The sequence below is a fragment of the Amia ocellicauda genome, chromosome 6 (genome assembly GCF_036373705.1).
Source record: "Amia ocellicauda isolate fAmiCal2 chromosome 6, fAmiCal2.hap1, whole genome shotgun sequence".
NCBI lineage: Eukaryota > Metazoa > Chordata > Actinopteri > Amiiformes > Amiidae > Amia > Amia ocellicauda.
In genome coordinates this window covers 38,386,133-38,410,747 of record NC_089855.1, presented here as the reverse complement: position 1 = coordinate 38,410,747, position 24,615 = coordinate 38,386,133, and the positions used below count along the sequence as shown (strand labels likewise).

Genomic DNA, 24,615 nt, shown 5'->3' with positions numbered 1-24,615 from the left:
AAGGGGGTCAAACACAGTATTAGTATGGTGTTCCTAATAATCCTTTAGGTGAGTGTATGTCAATCAATCACTATGATGTGACATCTTCAGCCTGTCTGGAAAACCGTTAAGTCAACAAACAGACTCTAACAAACAAGCAGCTGTGGGCTACCTATCCACTGTGTGATCCTTTTATCGTAGAGAGGAATTTCTAACAGATGTTCCTTGTTGATGTTCGCTAACCTGATTAATCTAATTTGCTTGGTCTGTATACATGCTATTATTTCTAATGCTAATATTAATATGAAATATAATATGAAACAGGTTCTTCAGACAGCTATTAAACAACCTCCTCCAGTACAAATGGAAAGAAAGTCATGAAACACAGACAAAATGTTATTTTTAATACTCCCCTTGGGATAAAAAGACTGGGGTGGATTGTCCACTAGGGGCGCTAGGGTGCTGCCCCACCATAGCAGAACACAATAATCAGGTAAAAAGCATAAAAAATTCTGTGAACATTTAAGTGCTTAATTCTTACCACCGACAGTCACTCGATGGCCGTGTACAAAATATATTTATATTTATATTTATATAAACATCCAAGTAACCCGACCAGTGCATCTCAGAATCCACTGGAGAAAGGACAAGAAAAGCAAAAGAGAGAAACAAATAAAAGTAGACGAACACCTGCTTTGACCCTGATTTTGTGAGAACCTGACTCTGGTAAAACTAACTTTTGGCTTATGGACTGTGACTATTCTTTTGGATTTGCAATTTGGACTGGTTTGGTCTTTTGTCTTTTATTTTGGTTAGCAGTTGATGTTTAGAGAGGGATCTGTGTACATTGTGTAGGTAGGTTCAACAAAGAGTTAGGGTATTGTTTTTGGTTTTCTTTTGCTTGTTTAGTGGGGCACCCGATTGCAGATGGTGGTGCAAATTGCTGGTTAGCCTAGGCTGCAGCTGGGAAGAAACACAGTGCTGCTCAGGTCAAAGAGCCATAAAAAAGGGTGAGAGGGTGAGAGGTCCTTAGCCATCTCTTGGGTCTGCTCCTTGGCCTTCCTGGAGCATTCCAACATCACCTTGTGGAAGAACATTCATCTTCAATCAGGTTGGAATGTTAGTTGCAATGCCTTTAATACACGCAGCGTGGAGAGGAACAGTGAATCAAGAAGATCCCAAAGTCGCTCTGCCTTCATTTTAACAGTCAGAGCTTTTATACACAGAAATCAAAGATCTGGTTATAATCAGAAAGTCATTACTATGTTATCTTAAAAGTTAGCTAAGCAGAATATATATCATTATAGGACAGAGTTCACAGATCAACACATGGATTAGGGAGCAGGCACTTAAATCATACTGTTTAACATTGCCTCCAAGATTCTCATCGTAAATAACAAACCGAAATCAAGCTTCCTTCTGGCCTGACCTTCTAGCTTGACCTTATCTTTCTTAAGTATACAAGAGATAAAAACAGGTATTAGAAAATAATTTCTAACTTTCCTTCCACAACCTTCACTGTAGGGCCTAATGTGAAGCACGGATTGGTGGGTGTTGCTTGTCCTTCACATGCACCCTGGCTTGGGTGGCCATAAGGGCTGCCAGTGAGCATCCAGACTACATCATTAACTCCACCACCGTGTCTCCAGCTTCAGCAATTTCCTCAGGTGTGGAAGCCTCCTTGCCAGAAGGCTACATGTATTTTGAATGCACATAGTCTGTGCCACTGCCTCATTGGACTCCTGCAGGAAAACCTCAGTAGTCCTGTACTGGTGGTTTTGATAGACAAAGTCTCTTGGTTTGGTGGAGAACGACGAGACAAGAAGCAGAGATAAACTTGCGTATTGTTGTGATCTTTCAGCTACATTCACTGTTTTCAAACCAACTAGACTTAAACATGTAAGTCTGAAATTATTACATCAATCAATACATTTTTATTTCTATAAAGAAACATAAGAAACTTAAGAAAGTTTACAAATGAGAGAAGGCCCATCGTGTGTGTTTGGTGTCCATTAATATCTAAGTGATCCAAGGACTACATCTAGTCTATTTTTAAATGTTTCCAAATTTTCAGCTTCAACCACATCGCTGGGGAGTTTGTTCCAGATTGTAACAACTCTCTGTGTGAAGAAGTGTCTCCTGTTTTCCGTCTTGAATGCCTTTGTGTCCCCGGGTCCGTTTGTCTCCTCTGGTTTGATGTGGTCAATACCTTTCATGATTTTGAAGACTTTAATCAAGTGCCCATGTAGTCTCCTCTGTTCCAGGGTGAAAAGGTTCAGTTCCCTCAGTCTCTCAGAGTAGGACATTCTCTTCAAACCTGGAATAAATCTGGTGGGCCACCTCAAAACTATGACCCCGTTCACATATGAGTTAAGGCTGGTTGCTCAACTCTGAACTGCCTCTAGAGCAGCGATATCTTTCTTGAAGTGTGGTGCCCAGAACTGTCCACAGTATTCCAGATGCATATAACTAGTGCATTGTATAGTCTTAACATTACTTCCCTTGTTTTAAATTCTACACTTTTGACAATATATTCTGACATTCTGTTTGCCTTTTTTATTGCTTACCTACAATGTTTGGATGGTAAGGAGTCCACATAGACTCCTAGGTCTTTCTCATGCATTACTTCATCTAGTTCTAATCCTCCCATAGTGTAATTATAGTGGACTTTTTTGTTACCTGCATGTAATACCTTGTACTTGTCCACATTGAATTTTATCTGCCAGGTGTCGCTGTCCCTTTGAATAGCCTGTGCTGCCGGGATTGTATCTGCTGAGCCACCTATTTTAGTATCATCTGCAAATTTGACAAGTTTGCTAACTATCCCAAGAGTCCAGATCATTAATATAGATTAGAAACAGTAAAGGCCCTAGTACTGATCCCTGTGGAACTCCACTAACAACCTCACTCCAGTTAAAAGCAACTCCTCTAATTGACACCCTCTGTTTCCTATACATCAACCAGTTCATAATCCATCTACTTACATTACTCTGAATATCTACAACTTCCAATTTAAGGATCAGTCTTTGATGTGGAACCTTGTCAAAAGCTTTTTGAAAATCTAGGTATATTATGCTTTCACATGATCTACAGCTGCAGTTGCATGTTCAAAAAACTCCAATAAATTAATAAGACATGATCTGCCTCGTCTAAACCCATGTTGACTATCTCCAAGAATATGGTTTTCATTAAGATGTTCCTGTATTTTCTGTCTAATTGTATTTGTCCACATTTTACAAGTAATGCAGGTGAGACTGATTGGTCTGTAATTTCCTGGCTCAATTTAGTCCCCTTTCTTGTGGATTGGTATGACATTTGCTGTCTTCCAGTCAGGTGGCACATCCAAGTGTCATTTGAAATATTTGAGTTAGAGGCATATACAAAATTTCCCTAATTTCTTTAAGTACTGTTCGAAATTTACCATCTGGCCTAGGTGATTTGTTAGTTTTTATTTCTGCTAGACCCTTTAGTACCTCCTCCTCATTTATCCTGATCGCTCTTAGGGTTTTTTCTCTATGAAATACTCATTTAGAACATTTGCCAAATCTTGTTTGTTTTCCGAGAAACTTCCATTTTTGCCCCTTTATCTGTTTCACTTCCTCCTTTATTGACCTCTTGGTGTTGTAGTATTGAAAAAAGCTCTTTGCATTAGTTTTAGCTCCAAGAGCTATGCTTCTTTCTATTTCCCTTTTTGCTTTCCTAATCCCTTTCTTAAGATGCATATGCCACTTCATTCTTATGCATACCTTATGCCCCACTATAATACTCGTATAAACGTATGCGCCACATGAGACACATTACACATTTCCTGTGCACTGGAATACAGTGCACACATGAAACTCTGCACATATGTGTGTGCCCAGTGCCTTGAAACTTTGCATATCTTACATAGGTACTGCTATCAATCAAATCTGCAACAGGCAAGTGACTGCATGCAAAAACATGGCAGCCACAAGAAAATGACTGTTCACATATGCAAACTATGCGTATGCATGCCACCATGCTTAAGGCCATGTCACATCCAGCAGTGGATATCTGTAGAAGCCTAAGGTGCTTAAATTGTCAGTGATTAACACTGTTACAAGGATCTGTCAAAGTTGAACAGGAAACACGGCTGCTGTACAACATTTTAAATAACAGCATTTCATTTGAGCCAAAAAGTAACATTCCTTATGTAGACCTCTACCTTCATGATGTGGACAAGTTTGGAAATTGCATTCTGCATCTTGAATGATACAAGAATGACAACTTCAAATATATGCTAGAATTAAGTGAAAAATACAATTGTACCTTACATAATTGAAGCATGCAATCAAGAAATGTATATTCATGTCCACTGAGATTGAGATACACACTTCATATGTATACTACTGTAGCATTAAGGGCGGGGGTGTATTGTCATAAGAGCATTCTAGCCCTGAGCTGAAGCTCTGATCTAAAAAAGACTTCTCCCCCAGAATTACCAGAATTCCTGAGCTCATCGGCCCACAAACTGTTCTATGTCAAAGTGACAGTCTTGGGAGTCGGCTCACCTAGAATGGGCCAAATGGCTTGGAATCCCTGCTGTGAAAACATCTGGGGAATATGGTTTGGAGATCATAAATCCCTTTGAAGCAGGTGAGAGCTGAAATCCTGAAACAGAGCTACGAACCCAGGCGAACCGGTATTTCCAAAAGATGGCATGGATTGGCATCAGGCATGAATCGAGCCTCCTCCAATAGGAGACTGGGTGCTGGCACCAAAATCCAATCTCGCAAACTCAAGAACCAATCACCTATGATCTACCAGGCATAAAAAGTAGCACACAGCACTTTTTCTCTTTCTCTCACCTGAACCGGTAACTTGCTACCACAACTCATCAACAGAAGAGTTTAACTGGGAGCCATACAAAGAATTCTTTATTAAGTAAACTTTAATAAGTAAAGAACTTTAGAACCTGCGCCTGCCCGCCTGTACCCATCTGATCAGTGAAGTCGACTGTAATACAGAAGTGTTCAGTCATTTAAATAGCTATTGAGTCTTAAGAAACTTGACCCTTGGAAACGAACAGGGCCCTGCTTTCCTCAAAGATTTTGTCTTAAAGTAACTACGGTGGAAAACCCTGCTTGCAAAGATACATTCCTCTGCGCAAACTTGGAGCCTTCAAACCAGTGGAAAATCTGTTTGGAAAAGACTCTACTTTCGCAAAACCCCAACTTCCAGGAGCATCGACTCTGGAAGTTATTGGACAAAGCTGAACCGGACTGCCTTTGTTCCAAACCACACGGACCTGGTCCCACCCCGTGGAACCTTGTGCCGTGTGCTTTTATCTAATCCCGAAGGCAGAGAGGCCTCTCTGCGACGAAGTTCAGATAAGTTTAACAGTTTGGAGTTTATTATTCATGACATTTGAGAAATCAATTAGAAATGTTATTCTGTGAGTCATAAACTTTAGAATGTGTAATATCATTTAGTATTTTCTTAAATATAAATGAGTGCCGCATTAAACTGTTTTGACAATTTTAGAAATAAAATCTGTCAATGCTGAGAAATATCTTTTCATTCCTGTTTAACTGTTTAGTCTGAAATTGACACATGTTAATAGACATTAGATTATTGGTGGCCCTGCCTATCCTTAATCATTGAACAGTAATCAATTAGGGAGAATTGTGGTAACAAGAAATGATAGAATCTTTCTCTGCACCCAAACGTAAATAAGACTGATATATATAACGAGAAGTTATTTGACATAAATACTAACCTGCATAGTTATTTAATGTCCGACTAACAATACTAATGAGAGACTCACCTTCGTCTTCCTAACCGGTATTGTAGTCAATGTGTTTGTAATTTTGTTTAACGATTTGTGTGTTATCATATGCAATTCCATGTTCTTTGATTTGGTCATGGAAGTGATTTGTCTTTGATTTGTTGCTCTTGAGTGAATTTTTAATTAGTTTTTCCCTTTTTGTATAACTAGTGTAGTGCTACATTTTATCTTTGTTTTTAATAAATTTGAGAATGTATATCTTTGGAATTGGTGTCTGTGTCCAATTATTGCAGAAATTGAGTTCTACAAGATTCTAGGATTCTTGATAAGGTGATACTTAAATTCACTTCTTTAACTGAAATTGTACCTTACGCTACACTACATTGGATTGAAATTGAAATTTACACATTTAATAACACTAGCACTTAAACTACAAATGCCTGCAAAAATCTGAAACTTACTGATACAGCTTGGAAGCTTTTGAAAGTTGCATGCAACTTCTAGTTTTAATTGAAAATATATATGTAGTTTGTCCACAACAAAGAACCACCCACAGGAGGTAATTTCCTAACATATCTTCAGTTCTCATTTAGTGTGTGGATTTCTGTACAGCTGGACAATTAAGACTTCTATAGACACACATCTGTCTAGGGATCTATTATGATAAGGTAATGTGTCTTAACCAGTGATCCCAAGACTCATTTTAAATTTAAAAATAAAATGTGCTGGTCTCGGTTATTTTTCTTTGTTGAGTTATTGTTTATGAATGACTTGTTTTGTATTGGTCATCTTTCTTTTAGGTTATGCACATTGGAAAGGGCAGGTCTTAACTGCCGATGAGCTCCATGTGCTCTATGAAGGACTTCAGCTGAACAATGTGAACCATTATGACTATGTCTTAACGGGTAAGTGCATATTATATCATTAATATATAATTAATTTTCTATTAATGTCTTTTTTAAGCACCTTTTTAATTGTTGATACCATTAGCCATTTACAAATACATAGTTAGTTACAGTAATATTAAAGAAGGACAAATTAATTGCTACATATCTTATTATTTATTAAGACCTAGTTAAAAGCTAAGGGGAAGGGGGCATAGGGGAAATCTAAATAAACAACACTAGTACTAGCAATATATAACATGCCATCCAGATTTATTCATACCCTTGAATAAATAAGGAACAGAAAATAGCATAAAAAGTTAGATTTACAAAAAATTGAAAAAAAGTCTAAAAATGTTATAATGTAATCTTGTAAGCATTGTACAAAGCAAAGTCATATTTGTCATAAATAATAAAATAATAATACATTAAAATTATTACAAGGAGGGTCACATTTATTCACACTTCTTAGTATCCCTTTAAATACAATCCAACATAAACAAATCTACAACATTCTGATCTTCAACTGGACGTTCAATGGAAGCTTCTGGAACTATGTAGAAGCCTGTAAAGGTTACCTGTTTCCCTGGGGTATAAAGGAGGTAACACACACACCCCATAATAATTACATTTTTTTACAGTACAGATTTTATAGTTTTACCATGATAGCCTTCTTATATTAACTTTACAAACAAATTATACACTCACCTAAAGGATTATTAGGAACACCATACTAATACTGTGTTTGACCCCCTTTCGCCTTCAGAACTGCCTTAATTCTACGTGGCATTGATTCAACAAGGTGCTGAAAGCATTCTTTAGAAATGTTGGCCCATATTGATAGGATAGCATCTTGCAGTTGATGGAGATTTGTGGGATGCACATCCAGGGCACGAAGCTCCCGTTCCACCACATCCCAAAGATGCTCTATTGGGTTGAGATCTGGTGACTGTGGGGGCCATTTTAGTACAGTGAACTCATTGTCATGTTCAAGAAACCAATTTGAAATGATTCGACCTTTGTGACATGGTGCAATATCCTGCTGGAAGTAGCCATCAGAGGATGGGTACATGGTGGTCATAAAGGGATGGACATGGTCAGAAACAATGCTCAGGTAGGCCGTGGCATTTAAACGATGCCCAATTGGCACTAAGGGGCCTAAAGTGTGCCAAGAAAACATCCCCCACACCATTACACCACCACCACCAGCCTGCACAGTGGTAACAAGGCATGATGGATCCATGTTCTCATTCTGTTTACGCCAAATTCTGACTCTACCATCTGAATGTCTGACTCATCAGACCAGGCAACATTTTTCCAGTCTTCAACTGTCCAATTTTGGTGAGCTTGTGCAAATTGTAGCCTCTTTTTCCTATTTGTAGTGGAGATGAGTGGTACCCGGTGGGGTCTTCTGCTGTTGTAGCCCATCCGCCTCAAGGTTGTACGTGTTGTGGCTTCACAAATGCTTTGCTGCATACCTCGGTTGTAACGAGTGGTTATTTCAGTCAAAGTTGCTCTTCTATCAGCTTGAATCAGTCGGCCCATTCTCCTCTGACCTCTAGCATCAACAAGGCATTTTCGCCCCCACAGGACTGTCGCATACTGGATGTTTTTCCCTTTTCACACCATTCTTTGTAAACCCTAGAAATGGTTGTGCGTGAAAATCCCAGTAACTGAGCAGATTGTGAAATACTCAGACCGGCCCGTCTGGCACCAACAACCATGCCACGCTCAAAATTGCTTAAATCGACTTTCTTTCCCATTCAGACATTCAGTTTGGAGTTCAGGAGATTGTCTTGACCAGGACCACACCCCTAAATGCATTGAAGCAACAATTGGTTGGTTAGATAATTGCATTAATGAGAAATTGAACAGGTGTTCCTAATAATCCTTTAGTTGAGTGTATATTAATTAGGCAAACAGTGAATAATGCAGAGTCAGAGTATTTACATTATTTTGGCATTTCTGATTTCTTACTTACCCACTCTCATGCATTACATTTCTTGTCATTTAGCTGACACTCTTATCCAGGGCGACTTACATTTGTACCCATTTACACAGCTGGGCATTTTACCGGAGTAATCTAAGTGAAGTACCTTGCTCAAGGGTACAACAGCACTGCTTCACCCGGGATTTGAACCCACAACCAGTTATGAGTCCAGTGCCCTAACCACTACTTCACAGTGCTGCATGCATGGGTACCTTTTTTAATTGTGTGTGTCCAGTTTGAAGGAATTAGAATATGCTGGAAGCAAATGTTCGCAAATCGCTGACTCTCAAATGCCGGCTAATAAATCTTTTAACTATTCCAAAGCTTGGCTGTTTGTCATTTATAGTCTTACAATACTATAAATAGTAAATAAATTGTTAAATACATTCGTTCATTTACTGGTAATCATAAGAAATTTTGTTTTAACATACTTCCTGATTTACTGACTACTTTCAGTTCTGCCTGCGTTGTTTGTGTATTCATTCACACACAGTGAGCATATCCTTGTGCCTACCTCATCACAGCTGATAAAATGCGTAGTTTGGCAAGACAGTTCCAAAAGAAAAATATGTTTAAACGTATTCATCATAATATTTTTGATTTTGTATAGACTTGTAGAGAATACTTAATGTACGAATGTGCTATCCACCCAGTATTTAAGAGATCTATTAACCGGCGTTTGAGAGTCAGCGATTTGTGACGATTTGCTTCCAGCAATTGTGCCAAGCTAACACATTTCCTTCAAACTGGATGCACGGAATTAAGAAAGGTATCCATGCATTCGTTTGACTCTGGGTGAGGTAGAAATCAGGCTAAAATCCCAAAATACCTAAGTATCCCTTTAACCCTTGTTCTCTCAGCTCAATTAAAGGGGATAATTATAATCAGGCATTTTAATCATGAGGTAAATCTTCAGGGGTGACTTTCAGAGGCCCATCCTACGTAATGATCAGAAACTTTTTGAGATTGGTCTGCATTATACAGGTGTGTGGAAAAACATCATGCCATGATCATAAGAAATCTCTGAGGACCTCAGAAAAGCAGTTTTGATGCTCTTCAGTCTAGAAAATGTTACAAAAACATTTGGGGCATCACCAATCCACTGTCAGACACATAGTATCCAAATGGAGTGGTCATACTACCAACATATTTCTTAAGAACAATCTGGCAAATCATCTAGGAAGTCACAAAGAACCCCAAAGTAACATTCAAGGATCTGCAGGCCACTCTTGCCTTGCTACAAATTTTCATGACTCAACTATCAGAAAAAGACTGGACAAGAATGGAGTTCATGGAAAGATAGCCAGGAGGGAATCGCTACTCTCTAATAAGAACATTGCTGCCCGTCTGAAGTTCGCCAAGGCGCACATAGATGATCCACAAGACTTCTGGAATAATTTTCTCTGGACAAACTTTTTGGCTGCTTTGCTGCCATGGGACCTGGATGGCCTGCCATCATTGACACAACCATGAATTCTGCATTGTTACAGATGATTCAAGACAATGTCAGGCCATCCATCCGTGAGCTGAAGCCGAAATTAAAGTAGGTCATGCAGCAAGACAATTATCTAAAATATAAAAGCAGATCTACAAAAGAATGGCTGCAGAAGAAGAAATTCTACATTTTAGAATGGTCCAGTCACATCATGTGGTCTAAACCACATCATAATGTTGTGGCAGGAGCTGAAGCAAGTTGTCCATGCAAGGAAGCCCTCAAATGTAACTGAATTAAATTTGTTCTTTAAGGAAGAATTGGACAAAATTCATCAAAACCGATGAGATACTGAGCAACAGTTATGTAAAATGCTTAAAAGTAATTGATGCTAAAAGGGGTGTTCAGGACTTAGAATAAGATCTAATAACGTTCACAAATATTTTCTCGCCACTGTAGAAGACATTCAGTAGTCGCACTCATTGTACTAACTACAAGGGGTGTGAATATTTTTTTCTGTTTTCTGGAATTAAATTAATTATGTATGAGCTTTGAATTTGCTCAGTGCAATGCTAATACAATTACAGTATAGCATATTTTGCACATCAGCTGCATTTGAAAACTGTTATCACAATAGAGATTAATGTACAGATTATAGTTCAAATAATTGTATTCATTAATTTCGAAATGTGTTATTAGGAACAAACAATACTCTCACCCTGTTCAGTTCTCTGATTTCTGAAGAAGAAGAAGAAAAAACAACTTTCCCTGTTTATATTGTGTTTATCATACTCTGAGAAAGATCAAATCTGCTAAGTGAATGAACAAGATCATGTAATGTTTTTACTAAAAACTTGAAGTTCACTTAAATAATATAGGATAAGGTAGGGTAGATAAGATAAGGTAGTCTTTTGGGCAAAACAAAGACCTTTATAGCTTTCCTTGTAAAAGGCAAACATTTTGCACTGCCATTAATCTTCAGTGTGCATCAATAATCAACAAAAGAAAATTCAATAGGCATTACATGTGGCTTCATAAATGTAACAAATAATTTAACTAACTGGAACTCTGAAGCTGTATTTTCTTGTAAAAACAAGTTCTGTAAATTACAACTTACACACCCAAAACAACACAAAAGCTGAATAAGCCACTGATAACCTGGCTCTATTTTACCTTTACCCTGAATAACCCTGTCTCTTTCTTTCTCTTCACTTATCTGTCATCTGGCAATATGCAGCTACTTCTTAACACTGAACCCTATACCAGACGTGGGGCAGGATTAAATCAAAAATGTTTGCAAGATGCAAACATGAAACATTGCGGATCTAAAATATCAGGACCTGTGAACGGGGAGGACACTCATGTTACTGGTGTGGTTTCTGGAATGGGCAGGCAGCGCGAGAGGCACTGCGAGCCAATCACAGTGTTTGTTATTGAAGAGAATAAAAGATTTACATTGATGTGTTATTCACATATGAGCAAACACATCAGCATTGATTCATATATAATAGAAAATGCCTAGATAAGGGTGTTTGCTAAGAAATGTATAAATAATAATAACTACACAGCTGTTATCAATGGTGGCTTTGATTTTTATTTAAATTTTTTCTCCTACTCATATTTGTAGAACCGTTACCGCTACAAAGTACAGGCTTGTAGTTTTGTATTAGCGGCTAGATTAATGCTTTTGATTTACAGCACGAAATGTCAGATTGCTGTGTTTACATGTTCTCATGTGCCATCGCTGCCTCTCGCAGGGACCATCTGCGGCTTCCACCCCCTGGTTTCTCTTCAATAACAAACACTGTGATTGGTTCGTGGTGTGTGTGTGTGTATATACAGCTCTCAAAAAATTAAGAGACCACTGCAAAATTACCAGTTTCTCTGGTTTTACTATTTATAGGTATGTGTTTGGGTAAAATTAACATTTTTGTTTTATTCTATAAACTACTGACAACATTTCTCCCAAATTCCAAATAAAAATATGAATGGAATGGAATGGCTGCCATACATGTAGAGATACTGATTTAAGAATCATTTGAGGCTCAGGAGAAATTTGTACCAAAACGTAGCAAATTGAGGACAAAAACTATGAGACTATGTGGGGAGTTGATTCATGTCTTCAAAATCATGAAGGGTATTGACCACATCAAACCAGAGGAGCTTTTCCAGATCAGCAGAGACACACGGACCGGGACACAATTGGAAATTGGGCTTCAAGACATTCAAAACAGAAAACAGGAGACACTTCTTCACACAGAGAGTTGTCACAATCTGGAACAAACTCCCCAGCGATGTTGGTTGAAGCTGCAAATTTGGGAACATTTAAAAATAGACTGGATAGGATCCTTGGATCACTTAGTTATTAATGGACACCAATCTTCAAATCATGCCTAAAAATTTCAGAATGGATTTAGTTCTGCACACTGTCTGGGCCACTCTTGGACATTTACCCTTCAGGCACTCCAGTGTAGTTTTGGTTGTTTGGTTGTGTGCTCCAGGTTGTTGTCATGCTGAAAGGTGATATTTTGTCCCAGTTTCACCTTTCTTACAGAGGTTAGAAGGTCTTCCTCAAGGACTTTTCCATAATTTACTCCATTCATTTTCCTTTGGAGCATCCCTTTGTGGAGAATTCATTTTTACTTACACTTTTAAGTTAAAGAGTATTGTTCAGTTACATTTTATATTATTAATGAGAACTCACAGATACCTTCCAACCTGAGTATTCAGTAATACTGAATTGTTTGTCCAGGTTGGGTTGTTGTGATATCTATTTTAGAGGCTATGAGCACACAGGTATGTCCTCAGTCAACACAGAGGCACATGATATAAGATATTCTGTTACCAGTGGTCGTAAGTTGGTTTGAGATTTCTTTATTTTTCTACCAGTGGTGTGGTTCATCCGTTGATAATATTGTAAGAGAATTTGATATGCTTGGTTTTTCAGTCAATCTAAATAAATAGTTGAACTGAAAACTCATAGGTCAATTGGTTTCTCTTTTAAGATTCTTTTTAGAGGAAAGATGCAGCCAAGTCACAGATGTGCAATAATAATTTATTTCTGACAAAAATAGAAAACTAATATCATTTAATTATATTACTGAACATAAGTAATATAAAGCTTCTGCTGGATTACAGAAAGGATAGGATATTACCCCTATTCTCCTATTTTCCTCACAGGGCAGCTTAGGTCAGTCTGGTCAGGTAGGCAGCGAGTGTGTCGCTCTCTCTTCCTCCTGCTCTCCCTTTTCTTCTTGTCTCCGTCTTCTCTCTTCTTCTTCTTTCTTTGTCTATTCCTTGTGTTATAAAGTTTTTCTTTAACCAATCACATTTTGCCAACATCACACCATATTTCGATATGGTAGTAAGGAACCTAACTGTTTGGCCTCTTTGAGGTTTTTGGCCTTGTACTCTTATCTCTAGTTTAACTGCTAGCAGGGCCCCTCAGAATCTAAGGAACTAGGCAGAAAGAGGGAGATGTTGGTTTCCTATATCAAACCAGACAGCAAGATATTTCCCATAGAAAAATACATTATTAATTATTAATCATTATTATGTAATATTATTAATATGATTTTGTTGTTGTTGTTTATTAATCTAAATTGTACTCCATCTTCCAGGATACACAAGAGATACATCATTTCTGGAGATGGTGGTCGACATTGTCCAGGAGCTGAAGAGGCAGAATCCTAACTTAGTTTATGGTGTGTGTTTTTATATTTACATATATATATACACAGGGTGTATAGGAAGTATTCACCGAGCTTGGACTTTTTCACATTTTGTTTTGTTACAGCCTGAAATTTTGATGCATTGAAATGGGAGACTTTAATGCAGAGTGAAGAAGGTTTTCCTAACGGTCTTTATTTAGGTCCATCCATGTTGCCCTCTAACTTGACAGGATTCATAGTCCCTGCTGATGCAAAGTATCCTTGTATCATGATGCTGCCACCTACATGCTTCACAGTAGGGATAATTTTACCTGGGTTATGTGCTGAGTTGGGTTTTTTAGCCAGACATAAAACGCTTTGTATTAAGGCCAAATAGTTTATTATTTGTTTCAGCAGACCACAGAGTCTTGCTACATCTTTTCAGTCTCCCATGTGCCTTTTTGCAAATTCCAAGTGGGATTTTACATGGGCTATTTTTAGAAATGGTTTCCCTCTTGTCACTCTTCCATGCTGTGATTCCAAAGAAATTGCTGCTCTAGAGGCAGTTCAGAGGAGAGCAACCTTCCAGGTTTGAAGGGAATTTCCTACTTGGAGAGACTGAGGGAACTGAACCTTTTCACCCTGGAACAGAGAAGACTTTGTGCTGAATTGATTCAAGTCTTCAAAATCATGAATGGAATTACTGACCCCAGGACAAAAATGGAAATTGGGCTTCAAGGCATTCAAGACAGAAAACAGGAGACAGTTCTTCACACACAGAGTTGTCACAATCTGGAACAAACTCCCTTGTGATGTGGTTGAAGCCAACAACTGGGAACATTCAAAAATAGACTGGATGTGATCCTTGGATCACTCTTTCATTAATGGACACCAAATGAGCACAATGGGGCAAATGGCCTCCTCTTGTTTGTAACCTTTCTTATGTTCTTATGCAGGTCAAATTTGTGGAATACCTGAGCTATTGTTGACACATTGGTAGTTTCTCCCATCTCAGCCATGCAAGATGCTTATGTAGCACTGGCATAGCAAAGGGTATTCATATTAATTTAATGAAGACTTTTCAGATTTTGTATTGATTTGCTTTTTCAAAAATGTTTCTATTAAGAAGTGGAAGGTGAATGGCACCACTAAGATTCTGCCTAGAGTGGTCAGAGAGGCTACCAAGAGGCCAATGGAAACTTTGCAAGAAATACAGGCTTTTATAAACAAGACTGGTCAAATCTGAAAGTAACATTATCCCAAGCACTCCAAAACATATAGCCTATATACACTCACCTAAAGGATTATTAGGAACACCATACTAATACTGTGTTTGACCCCCTTTCACCTTCAGAACTGCCTTAATTCTACATGGCATTGATTCAACAAGGTGCTGAAAGCATTCTTTAGAAATGTTGGCCCATATTGATAGGATAGCATCTTGCAGTTGATGGAGATTTGTGGGATGCACATCCAGGGCACGAAGCTCCCGTTCCACCATGGTGGTCATAAAGGGATGGACATGGTCAGAAACAATGCTCAGGTAGGCCGTGGCATTTAAACAATGCCCAATTGGCACTAAGGGGCCTAAAGTGTGACAAGAAAACATCCCCCACACCATTACACCACCACCACCAGCCTGCACAGTGGTAACAAGGCATGTTGGATCCATGTTCTCATTCTGTTTACGCCAAATTCTGACTCTACCATCTGAATGTCTCAACAGAAATCGAGACTCATCAGACCAGGCAACATTTTTCCAGTCTTCAACTGTCCAATTTTGGTGAGCTTGTGCAAATTGTAGCCTCTTTTTCCTATTTGTAGTGGAGATGAGTGGTACCCGGTGGGGTCTTCTGCTGTTGTAGCCCATCCGCCTCAAGGTTGTACGTGTTGTGGCTTCACAAATGCTTTGCTGCATACCTCGGTTGTAACGAGTGGTTATTTCAGTCAAAGTTGCTCTTCTATCAGCTTGAATCAGTCGGCCCATTCTCCTCTGACCTCTAGCATCAACAAGGCATTTTCGCCCACAGGACTGCCGCATACTGGATGTTTTTCCCTTTTCACACCATTCTTTGTAAACCCTAGAAATGGTTGTGCGTGAAAATCCCAGTAACTGAGCAGATTGTGAAATACTCAGACCGGCCCGTCTGGCACCAACAACCATGCCACGCTCAAAATTGCTTAAATCACCTTTCTTTCCCATTGAGACATTCAGTTTGGAGTTCAGGAGATTGTCTTGACCAGGACCACACCCCTAAATGCATTGAAGCAACTGCCATTTGATTGGTTGGTTAGATAATTGCATTAATGAGAAATTGAACAGGTGTTCCTAATAATCCTTTAGGTGAGTGTAGTTGGGTGGCAAGAAGGATGCTATTACTCATGCCCACCTGAAACACTCAGGAGATTCTGTAACCATACAGTAAATGTATTGTGGTCTGATGAAACTAAAATGGAACATTTTGGACTAAATGCAGAGTGTTATGTTTGGTACAAACCCAACACATTGCATCACCTAAAGAACACCACACCTGCTGTGATATATGGTGATGGCAGCATCATGTTATGGGAATGTTTCTCATCGGCAGGGACTGGGGCACAGGATATTATGGAAAATTTAGGGGCATAAAGTAACTAAATGTATGTGAGGAAAACCTGTTGCTCTCTACAAGACAGTTGAAACTGGGTCGGAAGTTCACCTTTCAGCATGACAACAACCCAGAGCACACAATCAAAACTACCACTAGATAAGTTGAAAATATACTAATTCAAATGCATGAAACTCTGAGGCACTGACAACTAAATATGAAAAAGTTCAAGGGGGTGTAGACTTTCTATAGGAACTGATTTAATTTTCCTTTGGGTGTTTGTGTAAAATGGAAATAACAAATGTTTAATTTAATAATCACAACATGGGCATGTGATACATCATTATTTCAGTCTATTTCAAATATGGTTAAATATGAGAGAGAACATTACTTTCAGTTATATTTCATGTTGGAAGCACTACCCAAGGGGGCAGTTTCTAAACATCACTCTATCAATGCTGCCATTGGACCCTGTGCTCATCACTCAGAACAGGTCCCTTCCCACATCCTGTTCCATGAAATGTGACATCAGCGCAGGTTCATCCTCTTTTGCCATTTCGCCTGGACCCGAGAACATGAGCTCTCTGTGTCTTATCTCTGTGTTAGACCCTTATTGTTATTTAACAATTATTATTCGGTTGGTTGGCTTCACGGCTATGCTGTTCACCACAGTTTATTATTGTCTGTGTCTATTTGTATTATTATTAAATATTGATAGCTAATCCGTTTCTGTTCCGTCCGCGCTCCAGGGCTCTGGTGCACTTTCGGTTTCAGTTTCGGCTACAAATTGCACACTTCAAAAATAATAGTCGTGTTTATATAGTGCCTTATATATTCCGACTGCTTGCTGTGTTGTTTTTTTGTCCACGGGGCTTTTTCCTCCACAGCAGGAGCGCTGGCAGGGGCAGTCAAGAAAAGATTTCACTCTCTCAGATTTTTCCGGGAACGAGCACTGCTAGCCCTCCAGGTCTGTTTGTGTAGGCCTCGGTTTTAGATCTCGCTACGGCTGGTGGTCTACTACGCTCGGCCCCCTCGGACCCCGGACTCCGCGTTACCTGGTGTCCCCAGAAACCCCAGCATGCACAGTGTGGTTAAGCCTAGGGGCCTACACAGCGCTTGTATCCAGCACCTGGTACTCGGCATACACAGCATTCAGTCCGGCAACAGTAAGGTTGTGTCTGGTTGGTGTGTAGTACCCCGTGTACATAAACGTTGCCGGGAGGAGACGCACTTACAGTGGTGAGCCCGTTAAGTGCTCCACTTGTCGCAGAGGCGTTTCAGTTATTGTGTGCCCCATGGTGCAAACACTGACCAGTGCCTCCGCTGCACGCTTCCCTGTATACACGCGTATGAGCTTGGCAATGTGCTCCTCTCACCTCCGCCACTGTGCCACTTGCGGCCAACGCACCTTGCTCGCCTGTAGTGGGGAGGTCCTTTGCCCTGTCTTTCTGGGCACCAACTTCCGGGTCCTACGCTACGGTGCGCTCGGAGGTCCACCGTTCCACCGGGCGCCGCCGCAATCGCCACCATGCCCGAAGGTCTCATACTCCGGCGAGTGACAGGGGGGCCTCGGGGTTGCTGTATCTCCGCCTCTCCCCGAGCCCCTCCGCCTCCTCCTCCAGGGTTGTGGTGATGGAGACAGCTGCACCTCCTGCGCTTGCGTCTCCACCTACACTCGCTGATGCGCCGGCTGCCGCTACCGCACCTGCCACGGCAACTGCCCCCCCCTGTGGCAGCCGTGCCCCTCCTGCCTGCTGTGCCCTCAGTGCGTGCACCCATGCGTGCTCGTGACTGACAGGCACGCAGGCAGCGCAAACAGGTACCGCCGGCTCACACCACGCCGTTGGAGTCCGAGGGGAGTCTGTCTGCCCCGCACGCGGACTCAGTCATCCAGAGGGCTATGGAGTCTTTCCAACTTCCCTGGCCCTCTGATCCTGCCCCGCCAAGCTCCAGATTTGAGAGGGGTCAGCTTTCTGAAATTGTAGGGAGTAGCCAACTGATATAATTTGCCAATTTGAGAGTTGCTGGGGGGTATAAGGGTGGGCCAGTGGCTGCAGGAACGCCTCAGGTATGGGGCTCAAGTGATGGAGGAGGTGGGGTCTGACTAGGTCCCCTCCTACCACGAGCTGCCGTGGGCTGCCGGGGGCCAGGGTAGCGAGCCTGGGGGGGCACCTGCCTACCAGTGAGACGCTGGCGGAGATCGGCAGGTGGGTGGGGCTGTGGTCTGGGCTGTGGTCTGGCCTGTGGCCTGGGCTGTGGCCTGGGAGCCGCGCTCGGGGGGCCTCCCCGCCGGCGAGCTGCCGCAGACTGCCTGCGCTGCTGGGCCTGGGGTGCAATGGGATTAATCCAGGCCTGCTGCAGGGACTGCTCCCTCTCTTGGAGGGTGCGTGTTAGCATCTCCTCCACAGAGGGGCCGAAGGTGAAGCCCAGCAAGATTGGGGCGTACATGAGGCGAGTCCTGTCCGCCTCAGGAACTCGTTGTGCCTGGGACAGCCAGGCGGCGGCGGCTGCCAGAGATCACCCAGTCCCCCTTTCCCCCTGGTGCATCACTGTGGTGAGCTGGTACTATCTCAGAGTTAGGAACAAAACTAAAGAGCAGAACTTCAATGGTAGTTTTCTCTGAAATACTTCCGGTACCACGTGCATGGCCAGGGAGACAGGCAGATATTAGAAAGTTTAACACGTGGTTGAAATCTTGGTGTATGGAAGAGGGTTTGAGATTCATGGAGCATTGGTCTTTCTTTTGGGATAGATCGGACCTGTACAAACCAGACTGTCTACATCTAAACAGAAGGGGGGCTAATGCATTGGGAGAGTGTATGTGCAGAGTAATTGAGAATCTTTTAAACTAGGGACTAGAGGGGCAGGGAGCTCTGACAATGGGAGATGTTCCAGTAAGGAAAGAAAACCAAGGGTAACTGCTAGTAGGAAAGTCCTGAAGTGTTTGTACCTCAATGCCAGGAGTATAAGGAACAACATGTTAGACCTAGAAGCCACAGTGCTGGCGGGTGACTGATGTTGTAGGAGTGACAGAAACATGGCTTACAGAAAATGATGGGATGGGACAGGCAAAATCAAAGAGGTGGTGGGGTTATATGTCAGAAATGACACTGAAGCAGAAGAACTCAAATTAGATCCTTTTAACGAAACAGAATCTTTGTGGTTTAAACTTTTGAAGAAAAGATCTGGAGGATTAGTGGTAGGAGTGTGTTACAGACCACCCAACTCAGATATTCAGAAAGATGTTGCATTGTACAGTGTATTCAGAACTGCATGTAGCAAGGATGTGGCTGTTATCATGGGGGATTTCAATTTCCCAAACATAGACTGGGAAAGCCCAGTTGGGACTACAGAAGCAAAAATAGAAAAGCTTTCTAACTTGGGAGAGTGCATGCATTGACTTGATCTTTTCAAATGACAAAGCTAGAGTCAGAGGGTCACTAGTTATATAACCAATGGCAAACTGTGATCACATTATGGTTAGCTTTGAGGCATACTTTCAAAAAACAAGGACCAAGTCTAAAACAATGGTCTACAATTTTAGAAAAGCAAACCTTGAAGGTATGAGGTGGCACTTAGGAGAGGTAGACTGGAGCACACTGGATACAGATTCATTTGAAAATGGATGGTTATATCTTAAGAGTATACTACTTGAGGCTCAAGAAAAAATTGTTCCATAACTAAGCAAATTGAGGACCAAAAAACATTGGCCAATATGTTGAATATGTTGAACTGCAAAGAGATCTTAAGAAAGGGATCAGGAAAGAGTACGAAAGAAACATAGCTCTTGGAGCTAAAGCTAATTCAAAGAGCTTTTTTCAATATTACAACAGCAAGAGGTCAATAAAGGAGGTTAAACAGATAAAGGGCAAACATGGAAGTATCTTGGAAAAGAACAAGATGTGGCAAATGTTCTAAATGAGTATTTAACAGAGGTTTTTACAAAATAAAATAAAAAACATGCCACAGGTTAACAATCAATCCAGTCAAACCCTAAGAGAGATCAGAGTAAATGAGGAGGAGGTACTTAAGGGACTAGCAGAATTAAAAACAAACAAATCACATGGGCCAGATGGTATATTTCCTTTACTGTTTCTAATCTATATTAATGATCTGGACTCTGGGATAGTTAGCAAACTTGTCAAATTTCCAGATGATACTAAAATAGATGGCTCAGCAGATACAATCTCAGCAGCACAGGTTAATCAAAGGGACAGCGACACCTGGCAGATAAAATTCAATGTGGACAAGTGCAAGCTATTACATGCAGGTAACAAAAATGTCCACTAAAATTACACTATGGGAGGATTAGAACTAGATGAAGTAATGCATGAGAGACCTAGGAGTCTATGTGGACTCCTCACCATCCAAACATTGTAGGTAAGCAATAAAAAAGGCAAACGTCAGAATACATTGTCAAAAGTGTAGAATTTAAAACAAGGGAAGTAATGTTAAGACTACAATGCACTAGTTAGACCTCATCTGGAATACTGTGTATAGTTCTGGGCTCCACACTTCAAGAAAGGCAGTTCAGAGGAGAGCAACCAAACTTATTCCAGGTCTGAAGGGAATGTCCTACTTGGAGAGACTGAGGGAATTGAACCTTTTCACCCTGGAACAGACGTGGGGACTTGATTCAAGTATTCAATATCATGAATGGAATCGACCACATCAAACCAGATCAAAAGGGACAAACGTACCCGGGGACACAAAAGGAAATTGGACTTCAAGGCATTCAAAATGGAAAGCAGGAGACACTTTTTCACACAGAGAGTAGTCACTATCTGGAACAAACTCCCCAGCAATGTGGCTGAAGCTGAGAATTTGTGAACATTTAAAAATAGACTGGATAGGATCCTTGGATCATTTAGTTATTAAATGGACCCCAAACAAGCACGATGGGTCGAATGGCCTCCTATCGTTTGTAAAGTTTCTTATGTTCTTCTTTCTTCTAACTCATTGCGCAGGCGCACAGAATGTCTCTCTGCTTCGCCTTCGAGGGCCGAGCGTTCGAGTTTGCTGTTCTCCCCTTCGGCCTATCGCTAACCCCATGCACTTTTTCCAAGTGCATGCACGTTGTGTTAGGTCCATGTCCTCAATTACCTTTGTTCTCACTTGAGGGAGCAGGTTCAGAAACACACAAACCTTATTTTTAGGCCACCGAATTGGGCCTCCTGGTCAATCGAGAGAAGAGCTGCCTGACGCCAACTCAGCAAGCACAGTTCTTTGGACTGCGCCTCAATTCTGTTGCCATGTTTGCCACATTGGCGCCAGAGAGAATTGCCTCCATATGCACGTGTCTCTCCCTCTTCTGACTGAGAGCTCGTGTCAGGGTGTCCCTTTGCCAGAGGCTGCTGGGCTTCCTAGCGGCTGTATTACAGAACCTCCCCATTGGCCTTCTCCAATTGAGGTCGCTGCAGTGGTGGTTCAGGTCTCTCAGGATGCACCTTCACCACGATCGAGCACGCCGAGTCAGTCTACCACCAAGCAGTCATGATGACAGACACCTCCAAGCAGGGTTGGGGAGCAGTCTGTGACGGACGTGGAGTCTGCGACAGGTGGATGGAGCCCGCACGGGCCCTCCACATTAACGTCCTGGAGTTAAGAACATAAGAACATAAGAAAGTTTACAAACGAGAGGGGGCCATTCGACCCATCGTGCTCGTTTGGTGTTCATTTGACCCATCGTGCTTGTTTGTTGTTACAAGCAGTAACTCCATGTCTCATTTCCTGCGGGACAGATGTGTTGGTTCGGATGGACAACACAGTGGTGGTTGCCTATATCAACAGGCAAGGAGGTCTCCTGTCACGCAGACTGTACTGTCTACCATGCCATTTGCTTCTGTGGGCGCAGCCACGGTTCCGCTCCATCAGAGCAGTTTACCTCCCAGGCCTGTCCAACATGGTGGTGGACTTCCTCTCTCTGGGAGGCCCCCTGGTCTCGGAATGGTGCCTCCACCCGTTTGTGATACAACAACTGTGGAACCGGTTCGGCAGGGCGTACATGAATCCACACACTGCCCACTATGGTTCTCCGTCCAAGACTGCTCAGGAACCCTAGGGATCGATGCGCTAGCCCACACATGGCTCCTTTATGTGTTCTCACCATTCCCCCTTCTTCCGGTGGTCCTGGAGAAGGTCAGAAGAGAACGAGCGACAGTTCTGCTGATAGCCCCACGGTGGCCTCACAGATTCTAGTTCGCAGACCTGATCGCCCGCCTGATCGCACGCTACGGCCTAACCCTGTGTTCCTCCTGAAAGTCCTATCTCCATTCCATGTCAACAGGCCTATTGAGATGATGGCTGTTCATCCTCCTCCCTTCGCTTCAGAGCAAGAGAGTCGGCTTCACCTGCTCTGCCCTGTGTGGGCCCTCAGGTGCTATTTGGAACGCACTAAGGACATTCGGCGCTCAGACCAACTGTTTGTGTCTTATGGAGTGCGGACACAGGGCCAGGCGCTTTCAAAGCAGCGCCTCTTGCATTGGATTGTGGACACCATTACCATGGCCTACGAGTCCACTGGGACCCCTGTGCCTGAACACTTGGTGGCCCACTCGACTCGAGTTGTCAGCACAATGGAGCTCTTCCACTCTGTACTATTCAGTTGAGTTGGATGCTCATGTGCTGCATGCTGTCAGCATGAAGGTCTTGCTGTCACACGATATGTACATATTGTATATTATTGTTCAGCTCGGCTACTCTGTTGACTAGCCGGCTATGTATTCTGTTGTTTTTCATTGGGTCTGTGGCCCCGTTCCTATGGATCAGGGGTCTACTGCCATGATAAGGCGTGCAGGCCGCACAAGTTGCTTGATTGCCCGCACCAGATATTGTGCAAGTAGATATGGCCTCGTAGTAGAGCAGCCGGCCTTGCTATTGTAAGTGGAGGGTGTAAGAGTTAACCTCTGTAGCCCCGCTTTGTATATGCTGATTCTAGACAGTTCCCGGTAAGAGCATGACTACAGTCCTCGCTCCTGGGCAGCTCAGGTGCGGCCCTACGGGGGCCCTGAGGTTACTGTCTGGAGTTGTGTTACCGAGGCCCGTAGCGGTACACCTCGGGGCAGGCTCCCTTATCAGCTCGCTGCCTCCTCCCTTGCGACGGTTTTGTTATACAGTAACCCCTCCCTCTTGGGCAGTGCTTCCGGCTTGAAAGATAATGATAGGTTGCGAATGCAACCCCGGTTATCTGAAAAAGGAAGCACTGCTCAAGGGTTGCAAGGTCGCATGGGAGTTCTAGCTCCCGGCAAAAGAGGATGAACCTCTTTTTATGGAACAGGATGTGGGAAGGGAACTGTTCTGAGTGATGAGCGCAGGGGGCAATGGCAGCTTTGATAGAATGACATTTCAATCTACGGCAGTGTGCAGAAACCCCTCCGCCTTGGGCAATGCTTCCTTTTTCAGATAACTGGGGTTGAATTCACAACCTATCGTTCTAAAATCTAATTACTTTTTTCCATTTCTGATTGTTTTTGTTTATATTTTTCAAGTTTGTGATCCAGTATTGGGTGACCATGGATCTATGGTAAGGACTGCTTCATTTAATATTTAAATACATCGTTCCTATTGTTCTCCTTGGACATTAAAGATTTATCTGACCAATAACAATCATATGTTTTAAATATTCCAACATGTGAATATTTAATTAACATAGATCTAAATCACTATAAAATACAAAAGACAATTCAACTGAGATCAAGGGCAATGTTAATTATTCCAAAATGTAATTGAAACTCTGAACAACTATAAATAAACTTGACTAAGGTTGGGATTAAATCACAAATTAGAAATCAAAAAGTTGCGGAAGAGTCACAGGAAGAAATCTCCCAGCACAAGTACTTACTGATTAAAATCTATAATACCAGGACCTGCTTAACAGGGTAGAGACATGTTTTACTGATGTGGCTTCTGAAATGGGCAGGCAGGGCGAACCATTCATAGTGTTTGTTATTCAAGAGAAATCGGAGGGCGGAAGCTGCAAATTGTCCCAGAGGCAGTGATGGCTCATGAATACATATAAACACATAAACCTGGCGCTCCTTGCTGTAAATCTAAAGCATTACTCTACTCACTGATACAAAACTACAAGCCTGTACATAATAGTGGTTACAAATATGAGTAAAAGAAAAAATAATACAATAAATAATGAAGCTGCCATTGATGACAGCTGTGTAGTTTCTTGGCAGATGCCCTTATCTAGGTGTTATCTATTAGCGGGTGGATCAATGCTGATGTGTTCGCTCATATGTGAATAACAAATCAATGTAAATCTTTTATTCAGCGTCCACTGAAGTGGTACAGATTAAATGCAAACTGACGCACCTTATCATAGTGATTCCATTTATG

The 24,615-nt window shown here is 41.7% G+C and overlaps 1 protein-coding gene across 1 annotated transcript in view; it reads left to right on the top strand.

Moving 5' to 3' along the window:
• The window catches only part of LOC136751457 (pyridoxal kinase), a 141,483-nt gene that overhangs the window by 77,337 nt on the left and 39,531 nt on the right, over positions 1–24,615 (top strand). The window contains exons 3-5 of the mRNA XM_066707084.1: positions 6,529–6,633; positions 13,655–13,738; positions 23,760–23,794. Of these exons, the coding sequence (XP_066563181.1) occupies positions 6,529–6,633; positions 13,655–13,738; positions 23,760–23,794 (224 nt within the window). The remainder of the gene's footprint in view (positions 1–6,528; positions 6,634–13,654; positions 13,739–23,759; positions 23,795–24,615) is intronic.